Source organism: Myotis daubentonii, chromosome 4 (assembly GCF_963259705.1).
Source record: "Myotis daubentonii chromosome 4, mMyoDau2.1, whole genome shotgun sequence".
Taxonomy (NCBI): domain Eukaryota; kingdom Metazoa; phylum Chordata; class Mammalia; order Chiroptera; family Vespertilionidae; genus Myotis; species Myotis daubentonii.
The window spans coordinates 109,456,761-109,476,470 of record NC_081843.1 but is presented as its reverse complement, the minus strand read 5'-3'; the positions used below and the strand labels follow the sequence as shown (position 1 = coordinate 109,476,470).

The 19,710-nt window shown below is 38.5% G+C and overlaps 1 protein-coding gene across 7 annotated transcripts in view; it reads right to left on the bottom strand.

The window, feature by feature from the left end:
* Positions 1-1,091: 1,091 nt before the first annotated feature.
* Positions 1,092-19,710, bottom strand: part of RICTOR (RPTOR independent companion of MTOR complex 2) — a 100,327-nt gene continuing 81,708 nt past the window's right edge. For 4 of the 7 annotated variants that reach the window (XM_059694895.1, XM_059694897.1, XM_059694898.1 and 1 more), the window contains 9 exons: positions 18,477-19,485; positions 18,108-18,179; positions 14,342-14,519; positions 10,296-10,380; positions 9,276-9,509; positions 8,135-8,290; positions 7,450-7,573; positions 5,530-5,668; positions 1,092-5,416 (listed from right to left, as the gene is read on the bottom strand). In XM_059694895.1, coding sequence (XP_059550878.1) covers positions 5,342-5,416; positions 5,530-5,668; positions 7,450-7,573; positions 8,135-8,290; positions 9,276-9,509; positions 10,296-10,380; positions 14,342-14,519; positions 18,108-18,179; positions 18,477-19,485 — 2,072 coding nt within the window. In that variant the 3' untranslated portion in view covers positions 1,092-5,341. Of the gene's footprint in view, positions 5,417-5,529; positions 5,669-7,449; positions 7,574-8,134; positions 8,291-9,275; positions 9,510-10,295; positions 10,381-14,341; positions 14,520-18,107; positions 18,180-18,476; positions 19,486-19,710 lie in introns of those variants that run through there. The other 3 variants (XM_059694899.1, XM_059694896.1, XM_059694901.1) reach the window with 3 other exon arrangements.

The following is a 19,710-nucleotide window of genomic DNA, read 5'->3' as shown; positions in this document are numbered from 1 at the left end:
GTCTCTATAAGCCTCAACGAAATAAAGTTTTAGTATACTTTGGTTTCTTTTTCTGAGACCAAAAGTAGTTATAGTCTGACTGTCCCCCCCAAATGTGTATGTTGAAATTCTAACCCCCAGATGATGGTGTTGGGAGGTGGGGCCTGCGGAGGTGATCGGGTCATGAGGCCGGAGCCTCTGAGAGTCAGACATGCTCTCAGCGCAGGGAGCTCACCAGCCCCTTCGCCACGCGAGGACACAGGAGTCCGGGCGCTGCGAGCCCTGGCCTGGCCGCCAGCCCACGCCTGTGAGCAAGCAGCTCCTGCTGTGAAGGCCCAGCGTGTGGTGCTTTGTGACAGCAGCCCCAGCAGCCTGCAAGGACTAAGACAGCACTTGTTTGAGTATTTTTACATATCAAAGAGTTTTAAAAAATGAAACAAAGTTCCTCAAGTTCAGCTATATTACCACATTTTCTAAAGATCAGCTGTAGGGTGATTCACATTTTTATTTGGGGGCCTACTATTTAACGACACATACTGTGAAAGGCAATGAAAAACGATACACAGAAATGTGCTTAAAGACCAAAATATCCAAAATAAATCTATTTCTAAAAGTGAGACATACATTTTACAACACTTAGTCAGCTACAATAGACCACAGCCTTGACAGTGAATTTTAATCTCCAGGCTTGATAATTTCCCCTGTGGTGTATTCTTCCCCCACTAGGAGGCCGTATGTTACCCTGTCTGCTCAGGCCAGTTTCTGCCTGAGAAATCAACCACCTCCCACAGAAGTCATCATCCTATCATTTTTATTGTACATCAATTCCTCAAAAACTTCAGAACTGTTCAGAAGATTGATCCATTTTTTCGAGACCCTTGATAATGATTTGAGGGTAAAACTGTAAAGATATGTTTGATTAGATTATGAATAATGTTTAAGAGAGTGCAGATATTTGAAGACATTTTGAACAAGCCAGGAATGTGTCATTGAACTAGGTTATCTGTGTTGCTTAAAAGTCCCTTTTACTGGGAAGCATATATATCAGCCTCAGTGGTACATACTTCAAATCAACACTGATTGTTTTAAAATTTCAAACAGAACAACACAAGTTTAAGAATTTTAAGTACATTTTATTAAGAATGTATCCCTTTGATAAGATTATGCTTCAGGAGGCTTTTAATGCCCTTGACATAAACTGTACACATTATACAAAAACAAGAAAACCAAAAAAAAAAAAAAAATCAAGGTGAGAAAAACCATTTAGAGACAAACCTTATTTAAATTATACACAACTCAATGAAATATTCTTACGGAAAATATATAAATACTTTTTCTTTCTATGTTACAGTTATACAATACAAATCATATTTCAATGTCTGTTCAGTGACCTACAAACACCAGAACCTCCAAATATGTAGCAGCGTATTACTAAATTAAAAAAAGAAGAAAGTCATGTGGTCAGGGAGCATTAATCTGAGATTTTTTTTCACAATCCCGTACCACTTTTCAAACCTAATTTACACCATTTGTTTTAGAACGCAGCGTCAGGGTTTCTGACAGGCCAGTACTGGGACATTTCCAACTATCATCTATGAAACATTTTTATCTCCCCCCACCTCTGCCCCAAAACTTTGCATTTTGTGCTAAATCAACCATTTTAGTGGCAAAATTACAAGGTATACTTTTTTGGCATAAATTATATTTCTCAAATTAAATATTTTATTTAAAAAAATCAAAATGTGCAATTCATGCATGCTGTGGCATAGCTATCCACCTACATTACAAAAACACTCCAAAGGGGGGGAATCCACATTCTGTGTTGGTCAGACAAACCTACTATGAGTGAAAAACACGCTGGGCACCTGGGACTGAAAGAAAACAATAGTGCTCCTACAAAGGGTTCAGATTTCCATGTCCTTTGAGAAACACTGCTGTTGATTCACTGGCATGCTTTCATTACGAAACTCTCACTGAAGGACTCCTGGTAATCATGTATTTCCTGACTGGCAGCCAAGGGAGACCTTTCCCAACTTACATTTTGGAAAAGCTGAAATGTTCTTTTATTCCAACAGTTCTGGTAAAACTCTGGCAATGAACTTTACCTTTTCTTTTCCCTATGGTTTAATGGGTTGTGAATCTGAGATAAAACTGGAAGCACAGGACAAAGGGAAAAACCTTACTTCCAAAGGACCCTTTTCCAAGGTAGTTTACAAAGCTCATCTCACAAAAAATCAGCACCTCCCTCTTACCATGCAAAAATAATTGCAGTTATAATTTGGATGACAATTTGGTGTTTATTGCTTAATCATCTGTGCTTAATGTGGGATTAAAAAACATCCTCTGAATGGAATGAAAATCTGTATATAAATAGCAGTAGACAAATCTAAATACACATGGCCACCCCATTGTTGAGCACTTTGCCATTGTAATATGCCCTAAAAAACTCAGCTTTAATTGTTCCAAGCTCCAGATAAAAGAGCTGAAAACAATTAAAGACACCATTTTAAAAGGACTTGCACACATATTAGAGTAAATAGTATAGTAATGTATATACCCACCTCCAAAGAGCCTTTTTTAATGTCACTGTCTTACAGGATGTCCAAATGCTACCAATCTTCATTAAAAATTTTTTTTATTAGGAAGAAACTTTTCCCCTCAAATCTACCTAAGCATAAACAGGAAATAAAAATGTAAGAAATTTTAGATATTTAATTACGAATACTAATTTCTAATTTTATCAGTCTTTAGTATGTGAAGCTAAAATCTGTTCTTGAAAAAAAATTCAATTAAAAACAATTTACTTTACTATTAGAAATTCACAGTTTACAACCAGCACAACTGTCCAAATTCCTCCAAATTATCAGTAATTACCAATAGTACAGATTTATATGGACTAAGATTAATCCTAAAAATCTTGAAAACCTATAGTATTGACATTATTTTGGTATTTTTTAGTCTGGTAATATCTATCATTTATAGATGATTTTCTCAATTACTTCTATTACCACTGACCCCATTCCTAACCTGTTCTATAATTTATTATTTTTAAACCCCTAAGGTGATCGATCACTTGGCACTGCATGTGAGCATTTTTCATCATTTAATGTCTACTTTTATACAAACAAGTACACAAAAAGAACATATTCGACCTGTCAGTGAAACATATACACTTAAGTACATTTGTTCCTTAAATTACTGATAATCAAAAAGCTCTGAGTGTCTCCCCAAACTAAGTGCTATAGGCAAATATTAGGATGCATACATACAAGTCTTTCAAAGTAATTATAAAAACACAACAAAACAGTTCAGACAAACAGTAATGAGACTTCATTTCAGGATGGACGAGTGAGGTGGGGCCCCGGGATGGGGATAATGTGTGTGACAAAAAAGAATTACTGTTACCTTCTGAGGGGTTAAACCACAGATTTTATATTAATATTAACTGAGGTAGTGTTTAAAATGAATGTCCAAAATAGGTTAATCCCATTGTGAATAAGATTACTATGTTACTGCCTTTGGAGTTTTTAACCACTATCTGGTCTAGTATCTCTAACATTTGGTTCTCTGGAAAGCAGTTTAATCACCCAAGACCAAAGACCAAGGTGACAGGCAAATTATTGTCGACATTTAAATGAACATTTGGGTTAAGGATAAGTTAAAGTATAAAAAAGTATATTCTGTCTTCAATTGGATTTGAGAGGAAGTCTAAAGAACCACTTTTAACAGAAGCAACAGTCCAGCCCTTGTCTGCCTCGTAGCATGTCACTTGCTACACAGTGCACATGAGAACAGTTCGTGAAGTGCAGTCAGAGGTGTTATAAAGTAAGATGAAATGTTTCATCCCAATGGGAACTTTCAGTGCCAGTTAATTAAAAAAAAAAAAAAGTATTTCTGTGAGTTCTGCTTTCTGGTTCACAGGGTTCTTTACAGAGATCTCAGAGAACAAGCCCATTGTAAAGAGGATCTGTGACCTGGAAAACATGAATCAGTGTGTTAGGATGATGTCAAAGCTGATGTATGACTGTAAAAATGGCATAAACAAATGATTAAAAAAGGTCCTAATTAGTCCAGCTGGAATTTTTTTCTATTTATATATAGACCTTAAAAAAATTGATCCTTTCATTTACAAGCATTCTAATGATGATTGGCCATGCTATTTTTATATACAAATTTGCACATAGGTTTAATTTCTGTTAGACATATACAAATTAAACACATAAACAAAACCTTGCCCCGTCAACTTAATTTCACAACTGTGACCAAGGCAATTACTGTACTCATAAACTAACCAATCACTGCATTTAGTTTGTGCAAAACAAGAACACTGATATAAACATTAAATTACTGCTGCTTTAAAATTTGGTACTTAAGGCTTTTCACTACAATTTTTAATCATAATAACAGTGTCATTAATTTTTAAAAGGAAATATGGCTTTTCTTTTCCCATGGAATGTGAAGTAAATTGTAGGCAAACTTAACTTTTCCTTAAAGTATCATTTAATGCTTTCTTTTGCTTTAGGTCTGCATTAATAGTGCTTATTCAAGTTCCTGTTTAAAATGGTAATATGGGAGAGGATGAAAACGGCAGTCCACTGAACACATATATATGCACTCTAGAAGTGGGAAAAAGCTGAACTGTAAAATGATTTCTGATTTTAATCAGGAACTGTAGTGAAAAACCTTAAATCGGTTCAAATAGCCTATAATAACAACACCTTGGAACAAAACTGAAGAGAAGGAAAACAAATAAAAAACTTTATGAAAATCTAATAACATAAAAATAACTTATAAGTCCGGGGTCGTTGAGGCTCTTCTTTCGCTTTGCGGTTACAAAGCTCTGACGTAGTGTTACGGACACTGGGGAAAGTTCCCTCTCATACCAGCAGTTACAGCACAAACCACTGTGGTGACGGATGACGTCTCGGAGACACTGACTCCTGGTTTCCATAAATTAGTTAACAAACAAGGCATGTTTTTATTTGCCCTAAAAAAGGGTTCAGAAATAACTGTGTGAAGGGTGCCTCTGTGTATCCTATTATTGTTCCATTGTTGTTATGCATGTAAAATGAAAAAATAGAAAACCTATGTAGGTGTTCAGTGCTTGGCTCTTGCATACAATGGTAACGGAAACTTCTAAGCTGTGGTAATGAGCAGTGCGCCCCACAGGGTTCCAGGGGGGAGGAGGATGTTCGCTTAGGGAAGTCGCAGGTCCACTGCTCCTGCACCCAAACTGTTGGCACAGTGCACAGAAGGCGCTCCTGTCCCTGCTGCCCCGTCCGTGGCGGTGTCAGCGGCGTTGGCGAACTGCACAATGTGAATGTGTGAGTAGCATCTGCCTACATACACCCGAAACACGAGGTCAGGACTCTGCTGATGGATCAACTACAGGTTGCTTTGGTGGTACTGCCAACACAGCCTCTGCTTCTTCATGCATCTAGGGAAGAAGTGGTCCAATTTAATGACTTTCTAGTATATCAACAGATATCATCTCTCTTTTAAACACAGAATTATTTTTGAAAGATAAATTTCAGTACAAATTCTACTTACTTGTAAAAACTGTACATCTTGAAATAATTCTTGTATGAATCTCCGACACTGAAGTCTAAACGTGCAGTGTGCCAGCAAATGGGAAACCTCCGAGTAAAGGCAGATGTCATCAAATGTCTGTGGATACTTCTCCTTAATTCTGTAATGAAAGGCAAGACGATGGAAGAAAACTATAACAACAGCTACTTTTGCCCCAGAGTATCTCTGTTTAAATATTCTTTCTGCAGATACTACTGATTAGATGGCATATCTGGGGTTATGGCATACGAATATAAAATATTAAATATTCCTACTTCACACTTAAATTAGAAAACTCATGTTTTGAGTTATCTCTTAAAAATAATCAAAACCCAAATGTTTCTTGAAAAGTTAGAAATATTCTTTTTCACTGGCATGAGAAATCGCAAAATTTATTTATCAGTCTAGGATGACTCAAATATTTTCAAAATTAATGTTTTAAAATAGAAATGTTTGTGTGTTTTTTAAGTTAGACTGAAGTTATTGATGCCCTGGACTGAGCTATCTGTTTGTATCTTTCAACCTTTAAACAGTAGCTTTCGCAGAACAGCACCTGAGAATCAGTGGTGGGGTGGACCGGGCAGTACACAGCTCAGGGCCACGACTCTAGAGCCCAGGCCGGCCTGCAGTGGGCCCTGCATCTGCGTTACTACTGGGTTTAAAGCCTCCGAGGAGACCCTGAGGTGTTTCTCTTTTGAGGACCATTGCTTTAAATCGTACAAACTCAAAATGGTGAATATACAGTCTTTTACTATGTTGCTGTGATTAAAAAAAAAAAACACAAAAATTCTGCAATTTTTATTGAGAAAAAGAAGGAAAAGTAGGGGAAAATTAACCCAAGAAAATATCATTTTTATGTAGGCCAGCTTTTTTCATGCCTGGGATGAGGGAAAAAACAAAAACAAAAAAACTTTTTGGGCTCAGGATTCCCTTACTTTCTTAAAAATTATCAAAGACCCCCCAAAACTTATTTTTTGTGTGGGTTATGGCCATAAATAATTACCATGTTAGAAATTAAAATAAGAAACTTGCAAAATATTTATTCATTAAAGAAATAAATCCATTACATGTTAACATAAATACATATCTATACTACTAATAAAGGAATATGCAAATTGTCCAGGACACCGTCACAGTAACAGTAACGACTGAACAGCAGGCTGTGTGGGGTGACCAGGCCAGAAGGGGGGTTAGTGAAGGACGACCAAAGAACTGAACAGCAGGCTGTGTGGGGCGACCAGGCCGGCAGGGGAGTTAGTGAGGGACGACCAAAGAACTGAACAGCAGGCTGCATGGGGCGACAAGGCCAACAGGAGGGGCAGTTGGGGGTGACAAGGCCAGCAGGGGAGGCAGTTGGAGGCTACCAGGCTGGTGGGGGGGGGGGGGGTTGGGGGGGCAGTTAGGGGCAATCAAGCTGGCAAGCAGAGGCGAGTGGTTAGGAGCCAGCAGTCCTGGATTGTGAGAGGGATGTCCGATTGCCGGTTTAGGCCTAAACCGGCAGTCAGACAACCCCCAAGGAGTCCCCGATTGGAGAGGGTGCAGGCTGGGCTGAGGGAAGCCGCCCCCCCCCGCCCCCATGAATTTCATGCACCGGGCCTCTAGCATTTTAATAGAAAAAATAACTAGACTTTCCAAAACGAGATAAGAAAGAGTAGTATTATTTTACATTTCCACTGATCTCTTTAAAGTCTGGCTGAAAGAAGACAACTGGGTTAACACACCTGCTTCTGCTTTAGTCTGTTATCACATGTCATTTGGTTGAAGGACATGAAGAAAATCTAGCCTCACACAGATATGCCATCCTGAGAAATACTGATGTAAGCTACCTTCTGAAGTTATTTCAAGTATCTTTTTCACAATAAAAAATAGAACAAAGAATACTCAGGCTTGGTATTAACTTACGTTAAAAGTCCAGTTTCATGACATTTAGTTGAAACTGAACTACTCAAGTTAATGACTAATCTTAGGACTTCTTTGCGAAGGAGTATACGGCACATTGGTGTATCATCTGGAATTGTTTTAACACCTGAAAAGAAGATTAAAATATTTTATCTATATCACAATAGAAAACGTTGTAAGAAATGGAATTTGTTGTTAAACTTTACCTAAAGATTTAAAACTGGGCCCTGGCCAGCTTGGCTCAGTGGATAGAGCGTCAGCCTATGGACTGAAGGTCCCAGGTTCAATTCCTGCCAAGGGCACATGCCTGGGTTGCGGGCTCGATCCCCAGTACGGGGCATGCAGGAGGCAGCTGATCAATCATTCTCTCTCATCATTGATGTTTCTATCTCTCTCTCCTTCTCCCTTCCTCTCTGAAATTAATAAAGAAATATATATATATATTTTTAAAAGATTTAAAACTGAGATAAACTGCACATACTCTGATCATTTCGGAACAAAATTCTTTCTAATGAAAGGAGACAACTAAGAAAGTACATATATATGTTAATATAGTTAAGTGCAATAATTGGCTAAACAGGCCTCACTAAAATGGATGTCATAGTTCTGAGACAACTTTAATAATATTTAGGAACAACAATAAACTTAGTTCTATTAACAATGCTGGCCTTTGAATGTAACAACTTACCTAGCAGCAATTCTGTGCTTTTGGTGCTGCTGGCTGAGCCTTCTTGAGACACGCCATCGCTACATCCAGAAATCCCTGAGAACTTAGAGGGAACCACTTCTAAGGGATTATGGAGAGTCTGCTCGCACCAATCAGAATATGGAATGTCTTGAAGGTCTGAAGAGAAAGATCAGTTATTTCAATTAAAGTGTCTCAATGGCTTAATTCCTGTGCTTGTATTGTATACCATAGAGGAGATGCTTCCTTGTAATTTCTGTCCAGTTTCCAACAATTATGTTTCATAATGAAGATTTTCAAAGTAGACTACTCAGATAATGAAATTTGTTAAATTCTCAAGAAAGATATACTACATACAATTTTATTTAAAAATTCAAATAAAGATATATATAGCATAAAAAGCACCTTATCTATCCCTCTCCCATCCCTCACAACCCCAAACTAAATATCACTCTCCACAGAAAAATATGGTTAAAAGTCTGTATATAAATTAATCTTTCTTGCTTCTTTGGATGTAAAGGGGGATTCTATGTGTACTGTTATATGACTTCCTTCCCGCCCTCCATTTAATAATTACCAATGTAAGAACCATACTTCCCTGGCTTATCACTACTATAACTGAACTATCAGAACTTATGAGAGTAGAGAGGAAGGAGTGTCATTATCTAGCTCAGATAAAATACTCCTTACACTTAGGATGGGGTAGACTTACTAAACAGACAGTGTGCTTGTGTACAAACTTGCATGTGTGTAAGAGAGGGAGGGACAAGAAGAAACAGCAGGGAAATGCTGAAACAGGGCACAATTTGTTCAAAACTTTACGTCAGTAAGAGTATGTCAACTGTGAGAGAAGAGAAAGGTGAAAAAGACACTAGTGAGGCCACACAGAGTCTTGTGTGGTGGGCATGAACAGACAGTGAAGAGCTTTCAAGAAATTAATCCCAAGGAACAGTTGAAAAGTAAACTAGAAGGGGCCAAAGTTGGAGACTGAAACACACTCCAACAAGGAGGTGCTGACTGAACTAAGGCTGAGGGCATGAGAATGCAGTGTGAGGGATGCTGGATAGGGCTGGGGGATGACCTACGTGTGACTGGAGCAGATTCAAATTCAGGTGGATTCATCCAGAAGGATGTACTCACTCACCTGAATGACTACATATTGCACTTAGTTGGTTACTGGGTTGAAAACCCAGAATTTGAACACAGACACAATACAGGCAGTTATCATCTGTATGCTCTTGTAGCCCAGTGTCTTCTGTGCTCTCTAAGAACAAAGAAGCATCTGAATGGATTGAATTCATTATTTCCGTAAGACTCATCTGCTGCCTCAGCAGGTGGAAGGAGTTTTTCACCGGACCTCCAGTGCCAGGTGGGAGACCTGTGCAGAAGTGAACAAAACACACTGGTAGAGACAGCGTCACTGACCCTCCCTCAAGTGCCTTACCCTATGTGACAGTTTGCAGGAGGGAAGCTAGAGAAGAACCAGAACTCTTCTTACCACTCAAAACTGGGAAAAGAATAATTTGCTTTAATTAGGAAACTAATGTAGTAAAGTCAGCAGATATGTTTCTATTACTTTAATATGAGGCTTTAGGTACAAAATGGAAAACAGATTGTACAATGAAGACATCGTTTTAGTTATCCTCAGTATTTTCATAAAGCAAAGTAATAATTCTGAGTCTAAAGTGGTACTTCTTTAAAAAGCAATAATCAAAATTATAAAGCCTTAAACCTATGACTGATATGCATATATTTATTAAAATATGACAGACCATAACAAAGAGAGAGCATACAATATATAAGTACATTTTTATCTCTCTCTATCCTTTGCCCAAATGGCTATTTCTTAGACCTATGAGGATTAGTGTTACAAATTTTTCATGAATTCTTTTTTAAAAAACAGAAATAACTGACCTAGTTTTTGTCTTCTTAGAGGCTGGGTACTTACTTGGAAAAACATTTTCTTATGTCCATTACACACACAAAAAAATGTGGTTTAGTTTTAAATGGCCTCAATTATTTTGGTATAAATGATCCAAAGTAAGTATACCTGAATTTGTAGTCATCCTACCAAAAACAACATCCTTTTAAATTTTCTTAAAAATTTTTTTCTTTTTCTTTTAAATACAAAGAGAAGTCTCATGAGAACAAAATCATGAATTACCTCCTGCTTCATGAACAAACACTCTTGCACCTCGATCATCAATTGGAGGTATGGTTTTAGTCTGAAAATAGGGAATATCCTTTACCTAAACCAGATATAAATAACGGTTAAGTCCAGTTATAAAAACAAGTCCACTTTATGAATAGTAGCAAAAACAAATGAAATACACTTTAAATGGAATTACTATAGCACATGAACCTATAACAAAAAGTTTACTGAAGAAACTTAAACTTGACAAAAATAACAAATAACTCTTAAAGTCCTTGTCTAGTCTTGGTGATTTAAATGGACATCAAAGTAATTATTTTAGAATTTACCCAAAATGTATTTAGACATCTAAGCAAATGTATGTATTTTTTTAAAGTATTTTTACTGCTTTCAGAGACAGAGAGAGAAACATCAATGATCAGAGAGAATCTGATCCACTGCCTCCTGGATGCCCTCTACTGGGGATTGAGCCTCATCCTGGGCATGTGCCCTGACTGGGAATTGAAACATGATATCCTGGTTCAAAGCTCGATGCTCAACCATGGACTCACACTGGCCTGGCCAAATGTGAATTATTTAGGACTATCTATCAGCTAGGGATTGTGAGTATCTCATGGGATTCAGGCCACCTTAAATGACTGGGTACAACATGTGCTGTCCTGTGTGAGAAAAATAGGATCAAGGGTTAAAAAACAAGGAATACATTGTACACCTCATACTCACAAGATATTACGTCAGTTTTATCTCAATTTTTAAAAAGCTAATAGGAATAAAGTCCAATGTGACTAAAAGGGAAGGCTAGGAATTCACTAAATTTCTACAGAGAATCTATTATATAAAAGCCCAGCAACCCTTATGGTGGGATGACCAGAACGACCGGTCACTATGACACACACTGACCATTAAGGGGCAGACGCTCAATGCAGGAGCTGTCCCCTGGTGGTCAGTGCGCTTTCACAGCAGGAGCGCCGCTCAGCTAGAAGCCGGGCTCACAGCTGGTGAGTGCAGTGGCGGTGGCGGGAGCCTCTCCCATCTCCATGGCAGCGCTAAGGAGCAGTTGAGCCAGGTGGTAAGGAGAGAGCGGGTGAGCAGTGAGGAGCAAGCAGGCGGGTGGCTAGGAGTAAGGAGTCCTGAATTACGAGAGGGCACAGGCTGGGCTGAGGGACCGCCCCCCCCCCAACCCCCCGCACAAATTTTGTGCATTGGGCCTCTAGTATACTGATAAAGAAAATGAACAAGATGCCAATTTATCATTAAGGCATCAGAAGGGAAGGTAGCATTCTAGGGACTTGGAGGTACTAAATAAGAATATGTAACAGGAACTTCTGGAAGATGGCGGCATAGGTACACACTTATACTTGCTGCCTCGCACAACCTCATCAAAACTACAACTAAAAGACAAAATAGATATCATCCGGAACCACAAGAAGGCTGGCTGAGTGGCAATTCTACAACTAGAAGGAAAGAGAAAAGCGCATTGAAACTGGTAGGAGGTGCAGAGGTGCGGAAGTGTGGAGGTACAGAGGCACGCGCAGAAACAGGCTGGCAACTGGGAGCGCTGTTGTCTTTTTCAATTGGGAGGGCGATACAAGCTCCCAATTGCTCTGAACTCCAGTTCTGGGGACCCAAACTCATACAGGGAGAAACTGGACTGTCTGGCATCAGACCAGAATGCGAGGGCGGCTATCTCAGAGGTGCTTGCAGCGATCATTGTTCCTGCACGGGGCCATGGGACACAGAGACCCAGGGAACTCTCCGAGGCAGGGCTGACTGGCAGCCATTGTGGTTTGCTCCACTTTGTTGATTCCCTGAGGCCCCGCCCCTCCCAATTTACAACCCCACCCAAGCAATGAGCAGAGGCTTTTGCATATGAATGGGCTGTTCTTTTGCAATCTAAAATCTAACAAACTGCAACTGGGTCAAAGAGCGCCAAAGCTTCCAAAAGAAGGCCTAGACCAGTGGTCCGCAAACTCATTAGTCAACAGAGCCAAATATCAACAGTACAACGACTGAAATTTCTTTTGAGAGCCAAATTTTTTAAACTTAAACTATATAGGTAGGTATATTGTTATTAACTTAATTAAGGTACTCCTAAGGCTTAGTTAGAGCCACACTCAAGGGGCCAAAGAGCTGCATGTGACTCGCAAGCCGCAGTTTGCTGACCACTGTTCTAGACAGCAGCCTGCATTGCTTCACAGCTGGGCCTCATCTGGGCACTTCTAAACCTCAAACAAAGAGGAGGAATCTGCAGATCTCTCTGTAGCTCCTACTGGGTGGCCTCAGGCAGTGGCTGACTTTGCACCTCCTTGGAGATCCAAGAGCCAGTGTACCCAGTGGTCAGAGTGAGACCATAACAGAGTACAACTCTTCACATCCATAAACGACACACTTAAGGGCAGACTTAGTGAGCACCAAAGCCCCACCGAATCACGTCCTGCTCCATAACGGTATCTCCAGCACAGCAGTTCTCCCACTGTAGACACAGCTGGTCCTCACAGCCAACTGGCCTGGTGGTCAATTCCTCACAGTGATACCAACAGCAATCAAGACTTAACTACAACAAGACTGTGCACACAGCCCACAAAGGGGTGCACCAAGAGTGTCCACCTTAGGTAATTAGGGAGGCTGAGCCACTGGGCCCTATAGGACACCTAGCACACAAAGCCACTCTACCAACACAGGGAAGCAGCCAAAATGTGGAGACAAAGAAACAGATCACAAACCAAAGAAATGGAGGAAAGCAAACTACTGGATACAGAGTTCAAAACCACGATTATAAGGTAACTCAAGAATCTTCTAGAAACCTCCAAGAAATTTAGTGAGACTGTCAAGGATATGAAAAAGGACCAATTAGAAATTAAGCATACCCTTACTGAAATAAAGAATAATATACAGAGATCCAACAGCAGACTAGAGGACCCCAAGAATCAAGTCAAAGATTTGAAATACGAAGAAGCAAAAAACACCCAACCAGAAAAGCAAAAAGAAAAAAGAATCCAAAAATATGAAGACAGTGTAAGGAGCCTCTGGGATAACTTTAAGCGTACCAACATCCAAATTATGGGGGTGCCAGAAGAAGAGAGAGAGCAAGATATTGAAAATCTATTTGAAGAAATAATGACAGAAAACTTCCCCTACCTGATGAAAGAAATAGACTTACAAGTCCAGGAAGCGCAGAGAACCCCAAACAAAAGGAATCCAAAGAGGACCACCCCAACACACATCATAATTAAAATGTCAAGAGCAAAAGACAAAGAGAGAATCTTAAAAGCAGCAAAAGAAAAACAGTTACTCATCCGACTATCAGCTGATTTCTCAACAGAAACCATGCAGGCCAGAAGGGAGTGGCAAGAAATATTCAAAGTGATGAATAGCAAGAACCTATAACCAAGATTACTCTACCCAGCAAAGCAATCATTTAGAATTGAAGATCAGATAAAGAGCTTCACAGATAAGAAAAAGCTAAAGGAGTTCATCACCACCAAACCAGTATTATATGAAATGCTGAAGGGTATTCTTTAAGAAGGGGAAGAAGAAAAAGGTAAAGATAAAAATTATGAACAACAAAGTGACAACAAATACATATCTATCAACAAGTGAATCTAAAAATCAAGTGAATAAAAAATCTGATGAACAGAGTAAACTGGTGAATATAAGAGAATCAGGGGCATAGAAAGGGAGTGGACTGACGATTCTCGGGGGGTAAGGGGTGTGGAGGGTGCGAGAAGAGACTGGACAAAAATTGTACACCTATGGATGAGGACAGTGGGGGGGGGTAAGGGCAGAGAGTGGGATGGGAACCGTGTGGAGGGGAGCTCTGGGGGGAAAAAAGAGGAACAACTGTAATAATCTGAACAATAAAGATTTATTAATAAAAAATTAAACAAGATTTTAAAAACAAAACAAAAAAGAATATGTAACAAGTGAGAAAGGTGAAATAATTTTCATAAAATTTCTTTAAACTGCTTTAAAAATCACTTTCTCCAAATTAGTATTCACTCTATAATTTCTAGCAAGAAGGAAACCAACTCATAAGAAAACAAGAGGATTTAGGATACCTGGAATATATCGTTGATGTCTACAGGAAGAGCAAGACCAATATAGTCATCTGAGCTCCCGTACGTCGCACTGGACACCATGGACCTCACTGAGGATGATCGCTGCAGGGTATTTTGGTTAATAGGACTCAATAAATCTTCTTTATCTAACGAAGCATAACTTAAAGCTTTCATGAACCTATAATACCATAAAAATCACTTGCATTAGTGTTCTGATTTATAATATTGACCATAAAAAAATTTTATTTTCATATATTCACAAAAAATAAGTAGCTAATAGCTAGTCAAATACTAAACAGGGCTATCTTATCTACTGAGAACATATAAACTCTTGAAAATATTTAGCTGTTATAAACTGATAGAAAAAAGGTTATCAGTAATGTTGATTGTTACCAAAAACAATGTTATGGTCTTCCAGGTATAATTCTAATATTATTTTTATGAAAATAAGAATAATTTCTTACCTTTTTTTCAATGATAATTATTTCAATGCTTTATCAACATAAGATTCATGTAGACAGAAGTCAGACACAAAATAGCAAAAATAGTATCATTTGTAACTACAAGATAGCCTTATATGAAATATTTCCTCAATGTACTCCTTACCAGTGATTCCATAACAAATATGGCCTACTAATAGGCACCTTTCTCAGACAGATTCTTATTCACGCAATAGACATGCTAAAATATTTACTAGGGATCTGCTTTGTATATACAAGGAACTACTCAAGGTTCCACAGTATATACATATTGGTATTTGGAAACCCAAGTCACTTAAAGTGTAATATGTAGTCCGGCCAGTGTGGCTCCGTGGTTGAGCATCAACCCATGAACCAAGAGGTCAGGGCACATGCCTGGGTTGTGGGCTCAATCTCCAGTAGGGGCTGAGCAGGAGGCAGCTGATCAATGATGCTTCTATCTCTCTATCCCTCTCTAAAAATCAATAAAAACATGTTAAAAAAATAAACTGTAACAGTGTAGCCTGGTATTAAAACAAAGAATTACTTGTAAAGCACACAAAATAAATGCTTCATAAATAGTAGCTATTAAAATCATCATAGTGCCCTGGCCAGTGTGGCTCAGTTGGTTGGAACATCGTCCATGCCCCAGTCCAGGCACATACCCAAGATGGGGGTTCGATCCTTGGTCAGGGCACAAATGGGAGGCAGCCCATCATGTTTCTCTCTTACATCGATGTTTCTCTCTCTTTCCCCCCTCCCTTCCTGTCCTCTTTCTCTCTGGAATCAATGAAAAACATATCCTCAGGTGAGGTTTTAAAAAATTAATAAGTAAAATAAATAAAGTTATCTTAGCTAAAACCACTCTTAATTTGTACTAATCTCCAACTAAAAACCACCCCTAATTAAAATTTATGTATTTCAAAAAATAGGTGAGTGGTTTTTAAAGTGTACTGTTATACCTCTCTAACTACATAAAACTCAAGGTCTACTGGAGTGGGCAGAAAAGGATTACTCGCTTTTTCAATCTCTAGTTCAACCAGAGTAGCTCCATTTAATCTTTTCCACATATTATTAGGTTTCCATAGAAATGTTTTGTGAAGAAAGCAACATTTAAAAATCTCAAAACTTACGATCTAGTCCTAGCTGATTTGGCTCAGTGGATAGAGCATTGGCCTGCAGACTAAAGGGTCCCAGGTTCGATTCTGGTCAAGGGCACTCCCATTGGGGGGCGTGCAGGAGGCAACTGATCAATGATTCTCCCTCATCAGTGATGCTTCTATCTCTCTCTCCCTCTCTGAAGTAAGAACAACAATAACAAAAAAACACACAACAAAACATACAATCTAGTCCAGTCTCCAGTAAGGGAGGCACATGAAGTGCAAATAGAGAAAAATTCATGAACTTTTACTACAGAGATTTATGACAGTGAGCAACTGGCTGAGAGGTTTGCCTGGCTTTGTTCTAGATTGCTGAGGTCTGCAGAGCTATTGAATTCCAGGCATAAGAGACATTATGGCAGGATTTGTAGAACTCTGTCCAAGTTCATTTACTCAGTGTCAGGACTAAAACTCAGGATTAAGGATTCCTAGTTCAGTGTTTTTCCTACTATGCTCCAAGGCACAACCTGAGTGAGATATGTTTTTAAGATTGCTGGATTCATGCTATCCATTATACCACAGGTATCAGTATGCCTACTCTTCTAATTTTATTAAGAAAATGAAAAAAGGAAAAATCTTCTCAGCCTGGATTCCAAGCCACTATTTTAAAGTAAATTTATAGTTATCATCATTGTTTTCATTGTCTCTGCATTAACCAAATAGGAAGACTAATGCCAACACGATTTTCCCTCCATGGAACCCGGTACAAAGTAAATTCTCGATACAGTTGGAGTATGAATGAAAGACCTGATGAACATGAGTGCTGTTAAGCCTCCATGCCTTTGCGTAAGCTGTTCCTGTTTCTCTTGACTGCTTATTCTTGTTTTTATTATTTCTCTCGCAAGAAATATTTTCTCTCACCTATTCATTCTTTATAATGCCAATGATTTGGCATTTTACTCTAGGAAATTTCCAAATCTTCTTCTCCTGTTCTAACAGAGACTACAGGAAATAAGATCCTAAGAACCCAGAGTGGTTAGAGAATAAGCAACTTGGGATAAATGTCTTTCTGGTTTATTCTTTTGAATATTTAAGCACTACACTTTTTATCTGTGCTTTTTATTCAACTTGGATAGAAATGCCTGCTTCAATAAGATACAATGAACCTAATCAGATGGCTCAGAGTTAATAGCACTCGGGTCACTGCTGAGCTGTAAGATGGTGGTGCTCCTACTGTTTATTTTGGGGTGCTGTGTTCCTTACTGCCCCTGGCTGAATGCTACCAGGCTACTGTGGTTTTCTGAGTTTTCAAATACTTTCTGGTAATATTAAAGTTTCCTCCTCTGCTACCAATTTTATCAGCTGACCTTTCCTGTTACAGTGTGCCTCAATAAAAACTTCTAATTGTTGCTTCTATGGGCCTGAAAACCACACATACTAGCTGTTGAAATAAATATTAATAAACTTTGAATGCAGGTCAGAGGCACCTCCTTTGAATAAAATTCATGAACTTTTACTGCCTACGTTTATACTGGTGAGCTGTTGAGAGGTTTTCTGGCTCTGTTCTGAATTGATGAGGTTGCCAAAGCCAGTGTGTTCCAGGTTAAATGATCCATTACTGTATATTTTATGAAATTCTACAAGAGATACAATTATCTGCTAACAGGAACTCCATCTACTAAATATGTTAGCATTACTGAAACAAAATTGCTTAATAACAACTTAATGTGATTAATATTTTGGTTATATAAGAACCAAATGGATTACATTAAAAAATGATTACCAATGATGATGATGATGACAGCTAACTTTTATTGACTACTTAATATATGTCAGGCACTATTCTTAGTACCTAACAAATACTAAATAAATGTAACTGAATAATCTGAAACTAAAAAAGTTTTAGAAGTATTTGGCCCAACAAAAATAATAGGTAAAGAAATTTTTGCAATAACCAAATTTAACACTGCACCCCTAAATTTTTTACTTTGACCAGCTTGCTATATAATCTTTAGATATGACATAGAAATTCCCTAAATGTTCTTGAGCACAGGCAAATTGGTATTGCTGAATCCTGAAAGGCCAAATAATTTTTTATGTAAATTAGGTTCTGACTTGATAATACTTAAAACTGAAAATAATTTCCCTAAAATTTTTAGTTATTTAAAAAAAAAAGAGGTCAACTTTTGGAGCCTTAAATTGACCTACCTGAAAAAGTTGTTTGTTATTGTAGGTCTTAAGCTCCTGATTCCCCCGACATGCTTCTTTTTAAAATCGATCCTTGCAGAAGCGAGAATAAAATAAAAAAAAAAAAAAAAAAAAAAGCTTGTGACTTGTCTTTGAAAAGCATGTATGTTTACTTTCAGGGCCTAAATGAGTTTCTTTTCCCCCCTCGCAGCTGCAAGAATCCATTTCAAATCATATCGGGTAACTAGGAGCTTACAGCCTACCATAGTAAACAATGGTAATAGGTCAGTTTGGAGGCTTTTATGTAGAGGGAAAACCTAACTAATGCTTTCCATTTAAGTCTGTTACAATGCAACCATTACTGTTCATTTTAAATGCATGTTTACTCACCTGCTTGGTGTTAACCTGGACTCGAAGCTGTTGGCCTTCATGGTGATGGTATCAGTAAATAGCACATCTTTTGCTGGCGATGCCAAAGCTTCAGAATGAGACAGAGATGGATGCATTCTTTGTTGCTGTAACCTTTTCAGTGTAGCGTAGCCAAAGGCATCTCTAGAACTTGTGTAACTGAAGTTACAATCTGCTAGACTTTTAATTGTAGCGATAGAGGGTGCTTTAAGGGACTGTGCTCTTCTGGGAAGTGTATGAGAAGAACCCGGAGGCACCAGGGATACTGAATTTGACTTGGAGAGAGATAGATGGTTAGACTGTGGCGTCAAATAGTGGCTCGTCTTAACAGTTTTAGTACTTACCACAGTACTCATACTTCCACAGTCTGTGTCCACAGTCGTAGCATCCACCCCTACTGTCTCTCGGGAGGGGCTTGAGCTCATTGAACTTATGCCACTTGTTGTAGTGTCTGTATTGAAACTTTGGCTACGCATCTTCATATGCGAGCTTGTTGAACTTTCCACAACTAATCTCTCTCGGCTTGTGTTTTCTCTGTGATTCTCTGTACCAAGACTCTTGGTGAATTTTAAGTCATTATCTCCAATACTTGGAGTACTACCAGTGTCTTCTATATGCCTATTCCCCACAAATGAAGTTTCTAACTGTAATGTTTTCTGCACTGTGGATATGGGTGTAAAGTCATCACTCTGAATGAAGTCAACACTAGGATCCGTGAGAGTTCTGATCCGCCTGTTGCTTGTCTTGTTTTCAGATGACAGTTTCCCTCCTTTTGGATCACTGCTACTGCGATGTTTTTTATTGGGCAAAGTAAGGGAATTTAAGATACGATTCTTCACAAGTTTGCTAGACCCAAAGAAAGGGAATGAATTTTTATCCTTTACAGGTCCAGGCCGATCAAAAAAGGATGGCTCTGTGTCCTCACTGATGTCGAGGAAGAATGTACTAGTGGAGCTGCTGCCAAACCGGTCGTCCTCCATTATGAACATACCTGCGACCAAAGGACTGATTAATAACAGCACATAAAAATGACGAGCAAAGTGGTGGTACCGAGTAGTGACATGTTTCAGAAAATTAATTTTTAATAGCTGAATAAGAAAAACATTGTAAAAAATGAAGGGTTAAATTTATCTCTTCTCTCAAAAATGAACATGTGAATATATCTTTTAACACAAGTATTATGAGTCAACAAACACAAGTATTATGAGTCAACAAT